At 38.7% G+C, this 21,649-nt stretch overlaps 1 protein-coding gene and 1 pseudogene across 12 annotated transcripts in view; one reads left to right on the top strand and one right to left on the bottom strand.

Moving 5' to 3' along the window:
* The window catches only part of BPTF (bromodomain PHD finger transcription factor), a 115,366-nt gene that overhangs the window by 92,808 nt on the left and 909 nt on the right, over window positions 1-21,649 (top strand). For 8 of the 12 annotated variants that reach the window (XM_070393339.1, XM_070393337.1, XM_070393336.1 and 5 more), the window contains 5 exons: window positions 4,046-4,380; window positions 7,154-7,327; window positions 8,085-8,277; window positions 9,987-10,071; window positions 14,281-14,467. In XM_070393339.1, coding sequence (XP_070249440.1) covers window positions 4,046-4,380; window positions 7,154-7,327; window positions 8,085-8,277; window positions 9,987-10,071; window positions 14,281-14,467 — 974 coding nt within the window. Of the gene's footprint in view, window positions 1-4,045; window positions 4,381-7,153; window positions 7,328-8,084; window positions 8,278-9,986; window positions 10,072-14,280; window positions 14,468-20,858; window positions 21,644-21,649 lie in introns of those variants that run through there. The other 4 variants (XM_070393342.1, XM_070393340.1, XM_070393335.1 and 1 more) reach the window with 2 other exon arrangements.
* On the bottom strand, window positions 11,197-11,341 carry LOC138995252 (small nucleolar RNA SNORA48; annotated as a pseudogene).

Here is a 21,649-nt window from a genome sequence, read left to right as displayed (position 1 = left end):
TGTATGATACAATTATTATCTCAAAACCCCCAAAAAGAAAAAGAATTAAAATTTATGAGAGAATTCACTAAGGTACTCAATAAATATCATGATTACAACCATTGTTGAGATGTAATAAGCAAAAGAGCCAACTCACAGAAGCAACAGAATATATAATATACTACCTCCCACTTTAAGATCTATTTCATAGATCTAATTTTTAGTGTAAAAATGGAAATCACAAAAGTAACTGAATAAAACATGATTGTCATTTTTTGTAATCTCAGTGTAGGAAAAATCACTCCTAAACATTTCAGATTTCAAATACCACAAAGGAGAAAAATAGATTTGATGACATAGAAAAATTTTATTTGGGCAGGGAAATACCATAAAAAGCATTGTAAAACAGTTAACAGGAAAAAAATTTGTGACATTTATGTCAGAATTAGTATTCCTAAAATTTAAAGAGCTCTTAAGTCAATAAGAAAAAGATAACATTAATTAACTATATGAGGGGCATTCTTTCACAGTATACATGTAAATCGAAATACTACAATGTACACTTTAAATGTTTTATAATTTTGTAAGTTATACCTCAATAAAGCTGAAATTTAAAAACACTCTAGTAGAAGATTTTTAAGACACATAAATAAGCAGTTTTTAAATCTAACAATGTCAAATATCAATAAACAAAATGATATTCAACCTAATAATGAAAATACTATTTTTCTAGAGAAAATACCATGTACTTCTAGAGAACATTTCATTGGTATGTATAAAAAGACTAAAATGTGAATACTCTTTGATCCATAATTTTACTTGTAGAACCATCTGAGAAATAACTAGGCAAGATACACAAGCAAGGACATAATGAATATTAACCATAACAATAATCTGGAATCGGCCCAGAGTCCACAAAGAAGAGATTGGTTATCAGTGTTTCTCAACAGGAGCACTTTGGGCCCTTTCAACAGGCCAGTTTTTTACACTCTGTAGGAAGTTTAGCACTGGGTTCCAAATGCTAGTAGCTTTCCCTTCTTTGTAACCAGCAAAAGAGTGACCTTGTCCCCTCTCCATACATACTCAAACACTTCCAGGGTACCCTTACCACCCTCAGTTGAGAACCACTGGATTAAATGTGTTTTGGAGTGTCCTCACAATGGTCAGTGTAGGATTAGTGCTTTTTGGTTTTTAATTCTTTGGGGAAATCCTCATAAATATTTGAATGAAAATGTAGGTTGCAGAATAGTATTTATAGTGTGATGTGTCCATTCAGTTCATTCAACAAATATTTAACATTTGGGTGTTTCACATACTGCTCCTGCTCCCTATTCTGCACAAGGTAGGGAAATATTTATAATCTGTGTCCTTTATAAATGACTGAATGTAAGGAAAAACTTAAAATCTATATCCTTTATAAATGAATGAATGAATGAATGAACGAGCATATATACATTTAAATGTCTTTCAAAGCAATTACCTTTATCCAACAAGTAAAAATTATATGTAAGTCCATACTGTCCAAAGAGTACCATTTTATTTATTTATTTATTTTTAATGTGTTTTTATTGATTTCAGAGAGAGAGAGGGAGAGAGGCAGAGAAACGTTAATGATAAGAATCATTGATCGACTGCCTCCTGCACGCCTCCTACTGGGGATGGAGCCCGCAACCCTGGCAGGTGCCTTGACCGGAATCAAACTGTGACCTCTTGGTTCATAGGACCACTGAGTAACACCGGCTAAGCAAAGATTACCATTTTTATTGTTTATTTATTTATTTTAATGAATTTTTAATATGTTTTTATTGATTTCAGAGAGGGCGGGGGAGAGAGAGAAACATCAATGATGAGAAAGAATCATTGACCAACTACCTCCTGCACGCCCCCAACTGGGGATGGAGCAGACAACCCAGGCATGTGCCCTTGACCAGAACTGAACCTGGAACCCTTCAGTCCGCAGGCCGATGCTCTATCCACTGAGCCAAACCGGCTAGGGCCAAAGATTGCCATTTTAAAGTAATATTAGAATATACCTTGTTTATAATATTTGTATTCATATAAAACAGTCACACTGGACACAACATATATTGAACATTTTTCTACATTCACTATACTATGCAGCCATTTAAAAATGTTATTACTGTTGTAAATATTCTTTTGTACAGTTAATGGTGTTCTTTTTGACAGTGTATTATCTAATGAGGAAAAATTATACTTTAAGAAAATCAGCATTATTTTAACTAGAATTTATTGCTAAGATAATTTGCTTTGAAGGACATCTTACAAAATACAGAAGCATCTCGTTACAGCATCATACAGAATAGTTTCTCTGCCTTAAAAATGTCCTGTGTTCCACCTTTTCATCCCTCCTTCATCCCCATCTGCTTGTCTTTTTGATAAAGTAATTTACTCATTTTGGAATAGAACTTTATATCTTCATTTGCCTCTGCAATTCTCAAACACATGTATTATAAACTTTTCAAGAAATTGTCCTATAAAATTAATTTCATAGGGAGTGAACGCAGCTTTGGTTATTGATTTTGTTGGTAGTCTTCTTTGACATTACATGTTTTCATTTGGTTTGGCATTTGGTATTTTAAGTGATAAGGGTTTGGTTTGGTTTTCTCTCTTGAAGTCCACTGTAGCCGAGCCAACACTTAATCTCAAACAGGGAGCCTGCTCGTTACCCACCTCACACGAAGCTCGAGTCCCCTTCTTCCTGTTCCTGTTGTGGGTTACCACTTCCTACTTCCAAATCTGGAGCTCGATAGGCCTGCATTTCTAGCCCTGTTCATAGTTTTGTGTTTCCGTTCCATGGAGACATTTATATTGTATTCAAGGATAGCTATGTCTTTTCATTTTTCTCTTTCTTATACTTTACTGCCATTGGTATGTTCTTTTTTAAAATATATATTTTATTGGTTTCAGAGAGGAAGGGAGAGGGGGAGAGAGAGAGCGAGAATCATTGATACGCTACCTCCTGCACGCCTCCCACCGGGGATTGAGCCCACAACCTGGGCCTGTGCCCTTGACCAGAATTGAACCCGTGACCCCTCAGAATTCAGGCCGATGCTGTATCCACTAAGCCAAACTGGCCAGGGCTCATTGGTATGTTCTTGACAGAGGAATCAAGGTGTGTACCCACTACACCGTCTTAACGATCTTGATTTTCGTGCATTCATCTCGTTACATTTCATAAACCATGTTATTAAATTGAAACTCAAGATTTACTTTCATCCCTAGGGAAAAGTTCAGATTTTCTTTTTAAATAGAGAAGGGCTGTTGAATAGCCACAGAGCTTATCTTCTCATTTACAAGACTATCTAGATACATGGAGAAAATAGATTTATTAAATGAAGACCATTCAGGTTTATTTGTTAGAATATTTGTGATGCTTAAAAGCTCAGTCATAACTATGTTTTATTTACACCAAGTTTGTTAATGGATACCAGTCCAGTGGTTTTTCTAAGAGTAAGTTGTTACACTGGGTAGCAGAGGTGTGCCTGTAAAGTATTTCACATGAAAAAAAAAAAAAGGATTTTAATTTATGGGAAAATCTGTAATAAGAAAATGCTCTCTCTGCAGCCTTAAATTCTAGACATAGCTGCATGAGAAACAAGGCAAATCCGTCTCTCATCCTGCTTTGGGCTGGTCAATTTGAATATCAATTCATGTTCAGTCTCACTCTAAGGACACAGAAGGAGAGTGGCCAGAAGAAAGCAGCCAGTGGGTGAGGACACTGGAAATCACACCCTGAGCCATGACTAAAATCACCAGGGCATGTGGGCCAGGGGAGGGGGTGTTCTTGTCAGACACGGCATCGTTCTGTCAGAGCGCCTTGGAGGATAACTAGCAGCTCTCTAGTTACTTCATCTTCCATTTCTAGTTGTTTTAATTGGGTTTAAGGTATAGTAAGAACATGGGTGTTTGGAATTATTTCGACTCCCTCAGGTTAGGCTGAACTATGGAGCTATTTCGACAAGGGGGGTAATGTAACATCCTCTGGCCAGTTTGTGCGTTTACATAAGTCAAATGATACTCTTGTATTGTCTTTAATTGACAATAGGAAGAGCTCAAGAGAGACCTGAAAATTAAGAAAGAAAAAGAAATGGTGCAGGCCACTGCAGCAGCCACCACTCCCCCTGCAGCACCTCCTGCGCCGCCAGCCCCTCCGCCTTCGCCTCCACCTCCACCTCCACCTCCCCTGCAGCACTCGGGGCCCCAGGCCACAGCCACAGCCACGGCCACGCTGTCTGCAGCTTCTCAGAAGAGGAAGCGAGAAGAGGAAAGAGACTCAAGCTCAAAGTCCAAGAAGAAGAAAATGATTTCTACTACCTCAAAGGAAACTAAGAAGGACACAAAGCTTTATTGTATCTGTAAAACGCCTTACGATGAATCTAAGTGAGTAGATCCTTTTGAGCTCTAGTTTATTTTCTTAAAGGTTAGCCGTTAATCTTCCAGTTTTGAAGGAAATGAATATACTGGTAGCAACATAAAGGAAAATAGTTAAAAGTAAGGGTAATAGTGTTTCATCTCTGATCTTGCACCTGATATTCTTAACTTTGACACTAGCAAATAAAAGTTTATTTCCCGTGTTCATGATTCGTGTTTGTCCTTCATATTCTTTTCTGTCAAAAACAAGCTTTCTGTTGCTCCTTGGCTTTCTCCTCTTCTCTCTGGATTAACTCCAAGTCAGTCCATAGTGCTGTCTGGAGGAGGAGGGGTATGATTATTGCCGCCAGAGTTCAGAGTGTGCTTTCTGGAATCTGTTCACAACCCTATACATCAAATTCTAGAGACTGTGAATCTGAATGGTGCAGGAGGTTTCAAGTTTGAGTGCCTTTGGTTTTTTTGTTGTTTAATTTTAAGCAGTTATCTGTTTTTTTATATTGAAATGGTATAACAGTATTATTTTTGTCAAAGTTCCCACTTTCTTATTGGGGGAAAAGTCAGAGAAATAAAAAAAAGTGTTCCTTTTACCCATTCCTCAATTAAGACACTCAAAAATTTAATAAGAATGGCAGCTGGAAGCTGTTTTTGACAGTTATGACTTATATTTGGTAATATATACGAGATTTTAGAGATGCTGATCTATTAATGTAATTTTATTTTTTTATCATTGTCTTTTAACTAAGTAGTTAGCTTCCATTGTGAACATTTAAATGTAGGCCAGCTTTTAAAAGCCAAAATTAACCACAGTATTATTTTGTAGTACTGAAAAGTTTGATTGTGCTAAAAAATATGATCATTTAGAATTAGGAATGCTTAATGTCTACTTTAAGTGGATGCCTAATCAATTTCTAAATAAAGTTCTCTCTTTAATGATGTTTAAATTGCAACCTTGAAGCTGCCATGGTGGTGCTATTTAAATTATAATCTGCAAGTGCTAGATCAAAAGTTTATGTTGGTAAACTTAGCTGTGTGTTGAATTGAACACAGATCAGTTTAGGCATCTTCACTTTTCATTGTCTTACTTTATTGGAAATTATACATAATGTAAAAAGTGGAGCCCTATTAACTGATTTTTCCCTTAGCCTAATACAAGTGTGCCTCCCTTTAAGCAAAATATACTGAATGATTTGTAGAATAAAACAATATGATTTACAAAAAGATCTGCTTATGGAATTTCTTTAAATAAAAGTCTTCTTTGGCCTACTTAAAATATTAAGATCACAGAAATGTATTTTATGTAATATCTAAGTTGCATAAAATGAGGCACACGTGTACATGTGCTCATTGTATTAAGATTGCCTCATTATTTTGTGTATATTTCATATTTTTCAGTTTGTCATTATTAACATTTCAGTGTACCCCGTTCATTCACTCCCTGTTTGAGTTTGGATGAGTTGGTGTTTTTAAGGACTATTTTGTAATCTTTCGTACCAAACTAGCTTGGTTTGGGAATCTAGTGAGAGTGACTAACCTGAAATACAAGTCCTGAGCTTATTTCCAGAACATACAGCCCACCATCTGGTGAAGGCAACACCAAACACCTTGGTGGCCCCTCCTGTGGCTGTGAAAATCCTGCGAGAGTCATAATTCCAAAAGGAGAAAGTTAGTGGTAACAGGATAAACCACACAACCATGTATTATTCCTTAACTTTATAAAGTGTGAAGCCTATTTCTCTAGGTAAATCGACCAAGAAATCCCTTGCTAGAACCAATGGTATCAGCAAGGCCAGTCTGGTTCCTTGTGATCCATATTAATTCTTCCTATGACTTTGATATGATGTTTCCTACCCAGTGCCTGTCAACACTTGTATATTTACACGTGTTTGTCATAGAGACACTTTTTATTTTGTTATTTGGGATCTTATTTTCAAAAGCCTTGATAACCCTGTATGTGATTAGCCCTCACACAGCCGTTATACACCCACACAGCCCCACCTTGCCAAATACTGTAGAACCTCTCGCTGTTTTGGATAACTGTCCTTACACTCTGCACCGTGTACCAGGATTATAATTGAAGCAATTTCTTACAGTTAATTAACCTGGCCACTCCACATTACACGTTGTATTGACTGAAAAACTGGCCCGTGTCATAATCTGTCACAGTTAGATTAAATTCCAACATTTATTTGGTAGAAATTGAATTACTACATGTACCTTTCTTACTTTTCTTCTTCATATCATATTTTGACCATTTATCTTCTACACCTGGCTGACCTGCATGTTCCTTGTAGTGTAACTTCTATTTGGTGTTTGCGCTTTGCTTTGTTTTCAAATTTAAATTGTGAGATACATTTTCAAACCTATCTAAGAAATAGCCCTGATTTTGAAATGGCTTCTGTGGCATAGGTTTGACAGATGTAAGTCCTTGATTCTTTGGCTTTGGTTTTTGTGCCTGTTACAGTTTTACACACATTCATTAAGAGGCAGACATTACCATCAGTGTGTTCTTTATTTTTTCAAATTCCAGTATGTTTTTAAAGACTCATATTTCACTAAACAGTGTATTTGTTGAAATTGATGTGAGTGACTTTATGTTTTCACACTTGATACAGTCAGATGCTGTAGTTTGCCAGGGGTAGAATGGTCGGATTCAGGATGTTTAGCTGACTCATTGCAGAAAGTTATCCTGTAAGAAAGTGAATCAAGGCAGGGAAGACAGATTTAAGTACCATGCAGCTCAAAATGACAATCACATTGTCATTTTCATTGTGAATACTTTTAGGTTCTATATTGGCTGTGATCTTTGTACTAACTGGTATCATGGAGAATGTGTTGGCATCACAGAAAAGGAGGCTAAGAAAATGGATGTGTACATCTGTAATGATTGTAAACGGGCACAAGAGGGCAGCAGTGAGGAATTGTACTGTATCTGCAGAACACCTTATGATGAGTCACAGTGAGTTCTGATAAGAGCATCATATTTAATAATTTAGGAAGCCAAATTGCTCTGTCTGGTTACTTATTTATTTTAAAATGAAAAGCAAGATATTTTCTGCATATATTATACACTTACATTACAAATTCCTTTCCATTTTTTTTCTCTTCTTCCCTCTTTACCTCCCCTTCAAAATTTATGTTGCTTCTTAGTGAATGTTTGAGATTCATTGGGAAAAATATGGCTTAATGGTAGACTTGATTATTCAATATATAATATCGAAATTAATGAGATTAAAATAGCCTGCCTTGTTTGGACTTCATCAGTGTTTGAAATGGCGCTTTTTTGTGGGTTAGAAAAATACTAATTTGGATACAAGCTCTGAGACTCTGTTTTTAGCTTCCAGGATTTTGAATTCCCAGTTGGGTGGCCAATATCAGCTTCCCATTTGATATGGTATTTGTTGAAAGATTTTTGGCTTTATTTTGTTTTGAGCTTTAAAGACAATTAAAATGTTTTACATTTTTCTTCATATTGGTTCTCTAATATTATACATTGTTCTTAATAAATTTTTAATGCTTGTTTTTAACATCAGATACTAAATTAACACATAGGAATGTCAATCTTCAAAATTATTAAGTCAATTATAATACTAAATCTGTTTTATATCCAAGGGTTAGAGTATTTTCAGATGCATGCATTATTACTTTTTAAAATAAATTTTAAGTAATATGATCCCATCCGTTTTGAACTCACATTTCCATTTCGGATCTTGCAGATTTTATATTGGCTGTGATCGGTGTCAGAATTGGTACCATGGGCGCTGTGTTGGCATCTTGCAGAGTGAGGCAGAGCTCATTGACGAGTATGTCTGTCCACAGTGCCAGTCGACAGAGGATGCCATGACAGTGCTCACGCCACTAACAGAGAAGGATTATGAGGGTTTGAAGAGGGTGCTGCGTTCTTTACAGGTGAGAAACCACTCTGTGTGCCACGTTTGAGGATGAAATCTACCAGTGTGACTTTGGAAACACTCCTAGAGTTTGAACTTTCCAATCTTAGACTACCTGTTTACTGACTCCCAGCCAATCTAGTCAAGTGGTCCACAGACTTCAGTCCTTCACATGCCAATGTCATGAGGTTTCCATAGCCACACAATAGCTCAGCTGCTCTTAACCTAACACTTGTATTTAAAATGAGTCACTTTTTTTTAATGAAATACTTTTATTTATTTTTTTTAATCCTCACCCGAGGATATTTTTCCATTGATTTTTAGAGAGTGAGGGAAAGACAGAAATATCGATTTGAGAGGAACGCATCATTTGGTTGCCTCCTGCACGAGCCTGCAACCGAGGTATCGAACCCAGGACCCTTCAGTCCACAGGCTGACACTCTATCCACTGAGTAAAACTGGCTAGGGCTAAGATGACTCACTTTTTAACCTAAATTTTATTTTTAAAGAAAACTTTATCCCACCATCATAGATTGAAAAACAGTCTGATTAAATCCTAGTGAGATACAAATGCTTATGTAAGTCTTGAGCCAAAGCCTTCCCTCCCCTTATTAAAAATCAAAAGGAGGTGGGGAAGGCTTACAAGGTTAGCAAATGCTAGAGATGCATTCAAGACGTCAGTGTTAGACTGACACTCTCTCTTGTAATCAGAGGCTGGAGAATGGCAAGAACTGAAAGGAGAACAACAGTCTCAGCACGGGGTCAAGTGTTATTTACCATCACATTTCTGCCGCCACATTAGCCAGCAGTGCTGACCATTCCACACTTTGCCTTTTTACAGATTAAATGTATTGGTTTTAGAGAGAGCAGGGAAAGAAGAGAAAGGGAGAGACATAGATTTTTTGTTCCACTTATTGATAATTCATTGGTTGGTTCTTTTAAATATATTTTTATTGATTTTTAGAGAGAGAGGAGGGAAAAGGATAGAAACATCAATGAGAGAAACGTCATTGATCAGCTGCTTCCTGCACGCCCCCCACTGGGGATCGAGCCCGCAAACCCCAGGCTTGTGCCCTGACTGGGAATCAAACCATCAACCTCTTGGTTCATGCAACACTAGCCAGGCCATTGGTTGATAATTGCATGTGCCCTTCCTGGGATTGCACCCTCAACCACGGCGTATCGGGTCAACGCTCTAACCAACTGAGCTACCTAGCCAGGGCTTCCATTCCACACATTGAACTCACCCAAACCCCTGTTTTATGGGTGTGATTACAGTGCCGGCATCATTCAGCTGGCAGGTCATCATGCCAACTTTCTTTACTCCTAAACTAGTGCTTCAAACCCTGCCCCCTCATGCCAAGGTCCTCAGACCACTCTTTGAAAGCCATTGTTATAGAGTATGCCCATCTGAGATAATTTGTGACTAGAGTAGTATTATCCTATATAATAAATAGCTAATATACTAATTAGACCAAACAGCAAAACAAACATCTGGACAACCTTCCTGACGAAGCTGGGGGTGCGAGGGCTGGCCGAGACAGGTGGGGCTGTGAGGGCAGAGCCCCTTGCATGAATTTCATGCATCGGGCCTCTAGTAAACAATATTATCTATCCAGTTTAAGACTCTTAGAGTTTAATCGTTGATTGATGCAGTAATTCCAATGGGAAATTTAAATGGAGTAGTATTTCCACCTGACAATAAGAATGGCTCTTATTTCCTTGTAGGCCCATAAGATGGCCTGGCCCTTCCTGGAACCAGTGGATCCTAATGATGCACCAGATTATTATGGTGTCATTAAGGAGCCTATGGGTAAGTACTTGAGTGGATTATGGATTTTTTTTCAAGTCTCAGTAGATATTTCATTTGTTACCCATAAAATTAACATATCATAGCTTAATGAGAGTATAAATTGGTGTGGCAACTTGGAGGGTAAGTTAGGGGTGTGTATTAATGTTTAAGTGTGCATACCCTTGGAGCCAGCAGTTTGATTTCTTAGGATTTGCATGTGTACAAGTATGATGTTCATCACACAGTGTTTATAATTGCAGAAATACTGGAAATGAGATAAATAGCCCTTAGTAGAGGAGTAGCCAAATCAAATAACATATAAGTAGAGTATTATTCAGCTATAGAAAAGAATGAATGGGTCGGGTCTGTCTGAGCCTGTCATCCTGTCTCCTCTTCCTTATCTTTTCCTGAAGGAGAACCATTTGATGAACGCACACAGTGGAGATCAAAGAGAAAACAGCCTTATTTCCAGTGGGAGGGGTTAATAAGTTATAGCTACAAGTGATTATATTAAGATGGAAAGCTCCATTGATTATATTAAAAACTAGAGGCCTGGTGCACAATTTTTTTTTTAATTCTGAACCCAGAAAAAGACAGATGCTCATATATTATTATTAGCTACAACTGTGCCAGGCTCCATTTTAAGTGCTTCTCATGTTTTATTTTTTTCCAGCTTATATGCACTATTATTAAAACTCACTTTTCAGGCGAGAAACAGGCAGGTTAAATGCATCTAAGATCACACTGACAGTTAAATGGCAGAGACTCAGGATTTGAACATGCTGGCTCCTGAGAATACATGATTCACAGTAACTGCCCTCTGAAATAATTCCAATATTACCATACTAGACCCCCACCCAATTTTCTGAAAGCAAATAATGACCCACTTATTACTCTCATAGCACCCAGTTTTATGTGCAGAATAACATATATCCATGCCACAAGAACTGTTAGGTGGCATGTTCACTCTTAATGGGGTTGTGTTAGAACTACCTGCCTACTGTTATCTAGAAGTTACTAGAGCTATCACAGCTCCACAAACTTTAAAACTACACCCCTCCTAAGCCTCAGTTAATATTAATAATTTACTTATTATGAGACCAGTGTTTCTGATCTTTTCCCCTCCAAGACCTAGCAATTATCATTTTATGTGCCTCAGGCATGAAACAGCTCTGACCACCAACACGGGCATCAAGCTAGGATGAACTAAGGACTGTACATCTGCTTTGCCCCTGGTTGGTATAAAAGCAACACCACCAATCAGGTGTCTCCTTGCCCATTGCCAGGGGGTCTGGTGCACAAATTTGTGCGGGGGAGGGGAGCCAGCCGGCCATGGGGAGGGGCCATGGGAGGTTGGCTGTGGGAGCGCACTGACCACCAGGGGGTAGCTCCTGCTTTGAGCATCTGCCCCCTGTGGTCAGTGCACATCATAGTGACTGGTTGACCGGTAGTTCGGTCGTAATGGTCTCTTGGGCTTTTATATATATAGATAGAGTATCTACAGAAATATTATAAAAATTAAAAATTCATAAAAGCTTACAAAACTGCCAAAGGATTAGTAGCTTCATCCAGCTGATGGAAAAAGTATTCCAAAGCCAGCTAAGCATTTTATACATCTTAAAAGCTGTCATCACAGAAAAAAAGAAATCTGTAGCTGTGTGATGGTGGATGTTAACTAAACTGATTCTGGTGATCATTGTGCAGTATATATGTATACCAAATCATTATACTGTACACTTAAAACTAATACAGTGTTATATGTCAACTATATCTTAGTTTAAAAAAATACTTTTTTAATTAGAAGGATTTGTGTTTGGTGACAACTCTTTCTTTTTAAATATATTTTTATTGATTTTAGAGGGAGAGGAAGGGAAAGAGAGAGATAGAAACATCAATTGCCCCCCACCAGGAATCGAACCAATGACCTCCTTGGTTCATGGGTTGACACTCAACCACTGAGCCACCAGCCGGGCTGGCGACAACTTTTTAAAGAGGAGAAATAAGTGAGGGAGAAATAAGAGAGGGCTTAGTTAAAAGTATTTTTTAAGAAAACAACATAAATAATTACCTCACTTCTCCTGAAGTTGAAGGTGGAAGTTAATCCTTGAATTCTTGTATGTGTTTCAGATTTGTATAATCTTCTTTAGATAGGTAGGTAGGTAAATAATTCTACTTTTAAAATTAACACAGGTTAATTGTAGAAAATTTAGAAAATAAAGAAAAAATAAGGAAAGATTAAGTACACCTTTCATCTTTTCCTCACTGAATTCCACTACATTTTGGGGTGGGTGTGTGTGTGTGTGTGTGTGTGTTAAAATTGAGATTATATAATGATCTGTCTGGTACACATCTTCCTATGTCATTAATCTTCAACAACATAATTTTTAATGGCTTTATATAGTCTGTAAATTGAATATACCTTAAGTTACTTAACCAAAATTATTTTCTTGAAGAGTTAGACTATTTTGCTATCTTTTTTCTTTATTATTACCGCCCAGATAAACATCATCTTATATAAGTAAGTACATAGAGACAGTATAGATCTCCAAGACATACTGTTGAAAGAAAAATGAAAGTTACAAAACAATACTGTATCGAGGGGTGCAAAGGGGGGTGGGTATAGGGACATTTGTAATAGTGTCTACAATAAAAAAAAAGAACAATACGTAGGTTTTATGCAGTAAACAATTATATGTATTCTAAGGGTACATAAATGTCTTTAGAAATACGTAGAGCGGGTGGCAGAAGTATAGCCTGGCTGTCATGGCTCAGTGGTTGAGCATCAACCAAGAGGTCACAGGCTCAATTCCCAATCAGGGCACATGCCCGGGTTGTGGGTTCGATCCCCAGTAGGGTACATGCAGGAGCATCTGATTGATGATGTTTCTCTCCCATTGATGTTTCTATCTCTCTATTCCTCTCCCTTCCTTTCTCTGAAATCAGTTGGTTAGAGCGTCATCCCAATGTACCAAGGTTGCAGGTTCAATTCCCAGTCAGGCCACATACAAAAAACAACCAGTGAATGCATAAATAAAGGGATTCAAGAAATCAGTGTATATCTTTTGTCTAAAAACCAATCAATAAAGTTAAAAAATAAAAAATAAAAAGCTAGTCAGGCTGTTAAGTACCCAGAACTTAAATACAAAAATGATAATATCCTGGCATGATGTGTGAAGTATTTTACTTTTTCATAACCTACACAGAATAGATGTGCCCAGATCGTGCTTGGAACTTCGTCGGGCTATTAGGTGCACCTTTGCAGTTGTCCTTGTTTGCGCATTTTCCCTGCCGGTATAAATGGAAACAATCAAAGACTTACATATGTGTGTGTTAAAACATGTAACATAAAATTTTCCATTTTAACTATTTTTATATACACAATTTAGTGATTGATTACATTTGCAATGTTGTCTTTTAGTAATTTTTATGGTTTTAATTTTTGCCCTAAAATTTTGACCCACCTAGAATTATTTTGGCTTATAATGTGAGGTGGAATTTTTCTCTTCACATATGTAGTCAGTTGCCCCACCCCAATTTTTTAATGAATTCTTCCTTCCTCTACTTATTTGAAATGACATCCTCAACATACATGAAATTCTTATGCTTAATACAGTCAGGTCTGTTCCTATTTTGAATTCACTTCTGTTAATGTTTGTGTCATCCTGCAACGTGCCACACTTTTCATTATTACAGCTTTATAATATTTTTTAATGTCTGATAGATTAAATTTATCCATTGCTTTTATTTTTCAGATTCAAAAATAATGATTGAGATTTAGTTTAGAATTGTGTCTCTTTCAGTCAATTCTAGATTAATTTTTAATCATTGGCCTTTTACTCATACCAGGATTACAAAACTACAGAGATTTTGTTCTTAATTCTAGATTTCCCCCTTCTCTTTGTACATATGATAGTTATACTTACTTGCGTGCCTGTGAAAAATGCATACTTAAATATGTATTGATCATGTTATTTAAAACTAATTGAATAAAGAGCTGTTCTCTACTTAACTAAAAATAAAAGAGCCTTCTTAGCAGCAGCCAAGATTTTTATATCAGGCCCCCAAGCAAAAACAAAAAGTGCTCCTATTTTCTTCAAGAACTGCTCAAAGCCTTAATGGTGAGTCAGTTTGGGCAGGAAATATATATTCTTGTGAGTCAGAACTGTGAGCAGTATTCACATTGGAATAACCTTAAAGCTTTGAAAATGTTTTACATTTTGTGTTTTTAAGACCTTGCCACCATGGAAGAAAGAATACAAAGACGATATTATGAAAAGCTGACAGAATTTGTGGCAGATATGACCAAAATTTTTGATAACTGTCGTTACTACAATCCAAGTGACTCCCCTTTTTACCAGTGTGCAGAAGTTCTTGAATCATTCTTTGTACAGAAATTGAAAGGATTCAAGGCTAGCAGGTAAGCAGATGTGTTCATTGTTCTGAATTAATTCAGCTCCTCAAACTCTTTATACTATTCTGTCAAAGGAATCAGCCACTGAAGTTTATGGTAAATTTTAACCTTAACATTAAGAATCCTTTAAAAAAGAAAAATAAGACTAGCATTATGATATATTGCCAAGGACAAGAGAACAGACTCATAATGAGAGATTGCTGAGTTTGTGATCTACTTAGAATTAATGTCATTTTTTAAAATTAAAAAAGCATTTATCAAATGCTTCCAGAAAGCAGGATGTTCTCTTAAATGCACTACACGTACAAAGATAGTAGTAGAAAGTCAGAGCTCTTGGTCCAACTCACAGGGTATAAAAGTGACTTCTGTAGGGTGCAGGAGGGGAGACAATGAAGGGGAATGTAAGTATTTTCTCCTTAATTGACGTTTGCTATATCTTTGAAAGCATAAAATGTTTTTTTTTCTGGGTATTTTTTCTATGGACAAAACTAGACTTTTAAATCCACAGACCTTTTCTTTGAACCTCTAGTAACATAAAAGCATCGAGCAACTTTGCATCATGTTCATGTGCTGTGACTTTCGTTACCTGTTTCTAAACCCCAGCCCTCCTCTGGAGCCCATGACGTCCTTCTTTCCAACGGAAGCCCAGCTTTCATTCCCATGGTAGCTGCCACCACTTTCCAGCCCGAGGTTTCATTATTCACTCTCTCCCATGCACCACCCCACAAGCCTCGTTGTCCCTAGATACTCAGTTGACTAGATCTTGGCTGGGTAGGGGCCTGAGCACCTGTATTATCTAATGGACTCCCAAGGGGCTCCTCATACCAGAGGGTAAGAACCAGCACTCTACTTAGTAATTTTCCCCAGAGGAAAATCTGTAGGGTGCTTTTTGTCTCTCCTTTTCCTGTAGCAAGTTATATCAAGAACTGCGTTTTAGAGTCAGTTTACATAAAATAAATGAAGGACAGCCCAGCTGAAGTATCCAGTTACCTTCTCAGCAAAGGAATCAAAAACTGTAGGCAAGGAAGGGAGGAAAGCAGGTATGTAAGCAACCAGGCTGTAGACAAGAAACCAAGAGACTTGACAAAATCTCTAAAACTTGCCCTTTTATCATCCCCTCTATGTTAACCCATTTGCGGTAAAACTTAAAATGGAAGAGGATTTATTCAATACTAGAGGCCCGGTGCATGAAATTCCTGCACTGGTGGGAGTCCCTCAGCCCAGCCTTTGCCCTCTCACAGTCCAGGACCCCTCGCTCCTTACCACCCACCTGCTCACTGCTCCTTAGTGCTACTACGGAGGTGAGAGAGGTTCCCGCCACCACCACTGTGCTCACCAGTGGTGAGCCTGGCTTCTGACTTCGAGGCGCTCCCCCTGTGGGAGTGCACTGACCACCAGGGGGCAGCTCCTGCATTGAACCTCTGCCCCCTGGTGGTCAGTGTGCATCATAGCGACCGGTAGTTCTGCCATAACGGTCGCTTAGGTTTTTATTATATAGATGACAGAATCCCCAGGAAACTAACAATAAAGGAATAAAAAGGGATAGACTCAGAATAGTGAAAAGAATATGGTAGTTGTTAGTTAGCTAATGAGATTTCAACAGATTCTGGAAGACAGAATGCAGATGGAAGAGGATCGATTGAAGCCAGGCAAGCCTCAGCCCAGACCCCTCTGGGAGGGCTCTTCAGCAGAGATGACAGCTTACTGCTCAGTAGAACCCCAGAGTGCCTCCAACACGGAGGTTCTGAAATCACATGGAAGGCAAGAGAGAAGGGAAAGGGAGGGAATAACTGAAGATTCACACAGATGCTCCACAACTTAATGATGGGGTTTCGTCCCAGTAAATCTATCGTAAATCCAAAGTATCCTAAGTCGAAATGCATTTATTAATACACCTAACCTACTGAACATCATAGCTTAGCTTCACCTGTTTCTACTGAACACACAACCCTTTTGCACCTTTGTAAAGTCAAAACATCATTGAGTCCAGTCATCGTAAGCCAGGACCATCTGTATGTGAGCTAGTGATCTTCCCTAACCCCTGTGTGTGGGAGAAGCCCAAGAAGCTGGAAGAGCACAGGATTCTTCTTTAAAGAAATGGACTAAACTTCGGGGGATTAGAGTAGACAGAAGAGAATGGGACCCAGAGTAAAGTACCCTGGCCTCTGAAAGGTCTGGTCCCCAGACCCTCATTCTAAAGTTGTGGCTCTCAACAGGGATAATTTGTCCAATCCCCAGCTCCCAAGGGATAGTTAGCAATTCCTGGAGACATTTTTGTTGTTGTTACACTTAGAGGAGGGAAGTGGTATTGGCATCTATAAGTAGAGGCCAGGGATGCTGCTAAACATCCTACAATGCACAAGACACCCTCACAAACAGGATTATCCAGCTCCAAAATGTCAGTAGTAAGATTGAGAAACCATGATCTAAAGCAAAAAATCCTGCCAGCCAGCCCTACACACATACACAGGGCTCTCCAGGTACCTATCTAGTCCATTAGCTTTTTTAAAATCTGTGAACCTACAGCCAGGGGCAGCCAGATACGTAAGGAAAGCCTGCAGTGTGAATGAGGAAGATCATGGTGTAGCAGTAAAATATATCCCAGAGAAAACAAGAGAGAACTTTAAAAAGAGCCTCAAAAAAAATTTTTTTTAATATATTTTATTGATTTTTTACAGAGAGGAAAGGAGAGGGATAGAGAGTTAGAAACTTCGATGAGAGAGAAACATCAATCAGCTGCCTCCTGCACACTCCCCACTGGGGATGTGCCCACAACCAAGGTACATGCCCTTGACTGGAATCGAACCTGGGACCCTTGAGTCCGCAGGCCGATGCTCTATCCGCTGAGCCAAACCGGTTAGGGCAAATAAATAAATAAATAAATAAATAATAAAAATTTTAAAAAGAGCCTCTAAATCAGTGGTTCTCAACCTGTGGGTCATGACCCCTTTGGGGGTCGAACGACCCTTCCACAGGGGTCGCCTAAGACCATCGGAAAACACATATATAATTACATATTGGTTTTGTGATTAATCACTATGCTTTAATTATGTTCAATTTGTAACAATGAAAATAACATTCTTCATATCAGATATTTACATTACGATTCATAACAGTAGCAAAATTACAGTTATGAAGTAGCAACAAAAATAATTTTATGGTTGGGTATCACCACAACGTGAGGAACTGTATTAAAGGGTTGCGGCATTAGGAAGGTTGAGAACCACTGCTCTAAATCATGGCCTGAGAGAAATTTTAGAAGTTAATGTAAATGGTGAACAGGATATTAGGAATAAAGAACAATCTGAGGAAAAGAAGTGAGTGAGTGGAAAAATTTTTAATTAATTTTAAGCAGTGAAAGTTAAGATCAAGACACTCTCCAAGTATAAAGAACAGAAAGACAAGGAGATGAAAAATGTGAAAGAAAAAAGGTGTTTTAGAGTACCCAAAATTCCAGAAAGAAAATACAGAGAAGACGAGAGGAAATGATCAAAAGACTAATATAAGAAAAGTTTCCTGAGCTAATGAGAGGCACAAGACTTCAAATCCAAGCAAATACATTCATTCATTCAACATATGGTTGAGACCTTGCTGTATGCTGGAGATTGGATACAGCAATGAATAAGTAAAGCTCTTGCTCCCTTGGAGCTTGCTTTTTTGTGTGGTAGGAAAACAGGGCGGGTGGTGTGGAATGCTGAGGACATTGACAAACATAATGAGCCCGCTGGACACATGGAAAAAGCTCCACCCCACACACATCATATAAAATTTCCAGATGCCACGGTTAAAAGAAGCTCTTTAAAACAGACAATCTACAAATCAACAAGAATTAGACTGGTAACAGACTTTTCTCTAGCAACTAGAATGCTAGAGTATTAAGGAGAAATAAATCAAAAAGTTTGAGGAAAAATGATTTCAGCCTAGAAGTCTTTGTCCAGGCAAACAATCCAAGAGAAAGAATACATGTTAGTCATGTAAGGGCTCAGAAAGGGGCTCCTTCCCATGCTTCTTTCTCAGCAAGTTATTTTAAGATGTTCAGTAGCTAAATAAGCAAATCAAGCAAACAAGACCTTGAATCCAGGAAACAAGAGGTTCAAGAAATCAATGGGAATTACTCTGACCCAGGGTGACATTTGTATGGCAGGCCTACACAGCTAGCAGCCCAAACGAGCTGGAGAGTGGAGCACTCCCGTGAGGGAGGTGTCTGGGAGAAAATGAAAGGCAATTAGAGCCCTAGCCGGTTTGGCTTAGTGGGTAGAGCATTGGCCTGCGGACTAAAAGGTCCTGGGTTCAGTCCCGGTCAAGGGCACATGCCTGGGGTTACAGGCTCCATCCCCCGTAGGGGACATGCGGGAAGCAGCTGATCAATGATGCTCTCTCATCATTGATGTTTCTATCTCTTCTCCCTTCCTCTCTGAAATCAATAAAAATATATTGAAAGAGAGAGAGAGAAAGAGAAAGAAAGAAAGGCAATTAGAAACTCCTTGAAAAATGAAACGCTGCATAGGAATACTGAGAATGCCCTCTTAGCACAGGCGTAGACGCTGCAGAGAAAAAGATTTACATAGCCACATTGATTTTCAGCTTTGAGAATCGGCCTCTAGACAGCATAGAAAGATTACGTTTATAGGGAAGTAAAACTTGGACTCAAGAAGGGCGGGGAGTCGAAACCGGTTTGGCTCAGTGGATAGAGCGTCGGCCTGCGGACTGAAGGGTCCCAGGTTCGATTCCGGTCAAGGGCATGTACCTGGGTTGCGGGCGCATCCCCAGTAGGAGATGTGCAGGAGGCAGCTGATCGATGTTTCTCTCTCATTGATGTTTCTAACTCTCTATCTCTCTCCCTTCCTCTCTGTAAAAAATCAATAAAATATATTAAAAAAAAAAAAAGAAGGGCGGGGAAATGGTTACATGAGCTCACTTCTGTTTGCCATAACAGGATTTTGAACAATATGAAATTGATAAAATGGAGAATAGCAGGATAACAAATCTAACTATCTGAGAACTGAAAGTCCACAGTGATTGATCCTAGGGAGCCCAGGTTCCTATTCAGTAAAGACAGGACGGGGGAGCCCTAGCTGGCTTGGCTCAGTGGATAGAGCGTCAGCCTGCGGACTGAAGGGTCCCAGGTTCGATTCCGGCCAAGGGCACATGCCTGGGTTGCGGGTTCAGTCTCCAGTGGGGTACGTGCAGGAGGCAGCCCATCAATGATTCTCTCTCATCATTGATGTTTCTATCTCTCTCTCCTTCTCCCTTCCTCTCTGAAACCAATAAAGAAATATATTTAATAAAAAAAAAAGACAGGATGGCGGACTGCAGCGTATTCACAGGCCTCTCTATACTGTTTGGGTTATACCGCCAACAATTATCCTCTGAATAAATTTCTAAAAACATTTTTTTTTAATTTGAAAGGCCATATATATATATATAAAACCTTTGGTGGGAACTGTGAGGGGGAAGCTGGGAATCTGCAGGCAGAACCCTGAGTGGGAGAGGTAGCAGCTGCTGCTGCTAGGCCTGTGGAAACAAAGGAATGGGGGGAGGAGGGGGGCTGAATCAGCACAAGAAGTGACCACTCGGGAGAGCTTGCCACCAGGTTATCTTATGTAGCTTTTTATTATATTTGAGTTTATATAGTTTTAATAAGAACATGGCAGCCCATTGAGGAGCTTGCTCAATTCTGCTTAAATAAAAAAAAATATAATTGAAGAGATGCTAGGGAATTTTTGATTTGCTGATTTAAGGCAGAATGAAACACATATATAGCCAATCACTGAAATTTGATTTATTTATGGTTCCCAGTTTTTCCTTTGCCATATTTCCCCCATTTTTAATTTACTAGAGGCCCGGTGCACAAATTTGTACACCAGTAGGGTCCCTTGGCCTGGCCTGCGGAATCGGGCTGAAACCAGCTCTCTGACATCCCCCGAGTGGTCCTGGATTGTGAGAAGGTGCAGGCCAGGCCGTGGAACCCCACCAGTGCATGATCAGGGCCGGGGAGGGATGCAGAAGGTTGGCCAGCCCAGGAGGGACCAAAGGAGGGCTCCAGGGTGTGTCCGGCCCATCTCGCTCAATCCCGATTGGCCAGACCCCAGCAGCAAGCTAACCTACCAGTCGGAGCATCTGCCCCCTGGTGGTCAGTGCACATCATAGTGACTGGTCGACCCATCAACTGTCTGCTCCCTGGTGGTCAGTGCATGTCATAGCCAGCGGTTGAGTGGTGTTAGTGTATCATTAGCATATTACACTTTGATTGGTTGAATGGACAACTGGATGACCAGACACTTAGCATATTAGACTTTTATTATATAGGATGATCACCAGCATTGTTTAGAAATTATTTTCATTACTTTGTTACCATTCATCATTTATACCATCCATGTTCTTTCTTTTCTTACAGATTGTGATATCTTTAGTCTGAATTTTTAACTGGAATCAGAACTGGATGTGGGGGTCACACTTTTTCTAAACCACGTGATTACCTAATTCAAAGTTGCCACCCCAAAGTTCAGATTAGTTAATATAATTTTTAATGTTAAATAAAGATGTATAGTAATAAACAATTTATTATAGCAGCCATGTTGAACAATGTATTTAAGATTGTAAACTCCTGAATTGCTGTATTTATATGCTCTATTGCAGTAGGACATACTTTGACTTAGTCCTGGTAACTGTACAGTAATTTGGTTTACTAACAAAAGTTGTGAATAAAACTGTGAAACTAGAAAGAAGACTTTCTGGAGTTTAATAGAAAAATGTGATTTTAATATTTTTACTTCTCTTTTAACATAATTTTTTCCCTTCACATTCCCCAAATCAGTGTAAATAAGCACACGCATGCATACACGCACAGACCCACAAACGCATACACACCGTTTACCACAAGGGTAATGCTTCTGTAAATGTCCCTATTTGTTCCTTTGGCTAAAAATGTAATTTTTATTAGGCAAATATATATATATATTTTAATATTGGCTTTTTTCTGTGAATTTTCATATTTTGTGTACAGTGAAGTTTTTTAATTTTAAGCCTAAACGTTTCTTACTTGTTCTCAATACATTTGCTCACCAAGGGTAAATGAAAGAGCATGGCTGCTTCCCCTACACAGATTGACCTTGGCATCCACATGAAGCATCATTGTTTTCAAAAATGAAGGGTGCTTAATTGTTCCCTTTTTTCTGTATTCTGTAG

This window comes from Myotis yumanensis, unplaced genomic scaffold (genome assembly GCF_028538775.1).
Source record: "Myotis yumanensis isolate MYYU_CA2020_CCGP unplaced genomic scaffold, mMyoYum1.0.hap1 SCAF_16, whole genome shotgun sequence".
NCBI classification, from domain to species: Eukaryota; Metazoa; Chordata; class Mammalia; order Chiroptera; family Vespertilionidae; genus Myotis; species Myotis yumanensis.
This window is presented reverse-complemented; position numbering and strand designations above follow the sequence as displayed.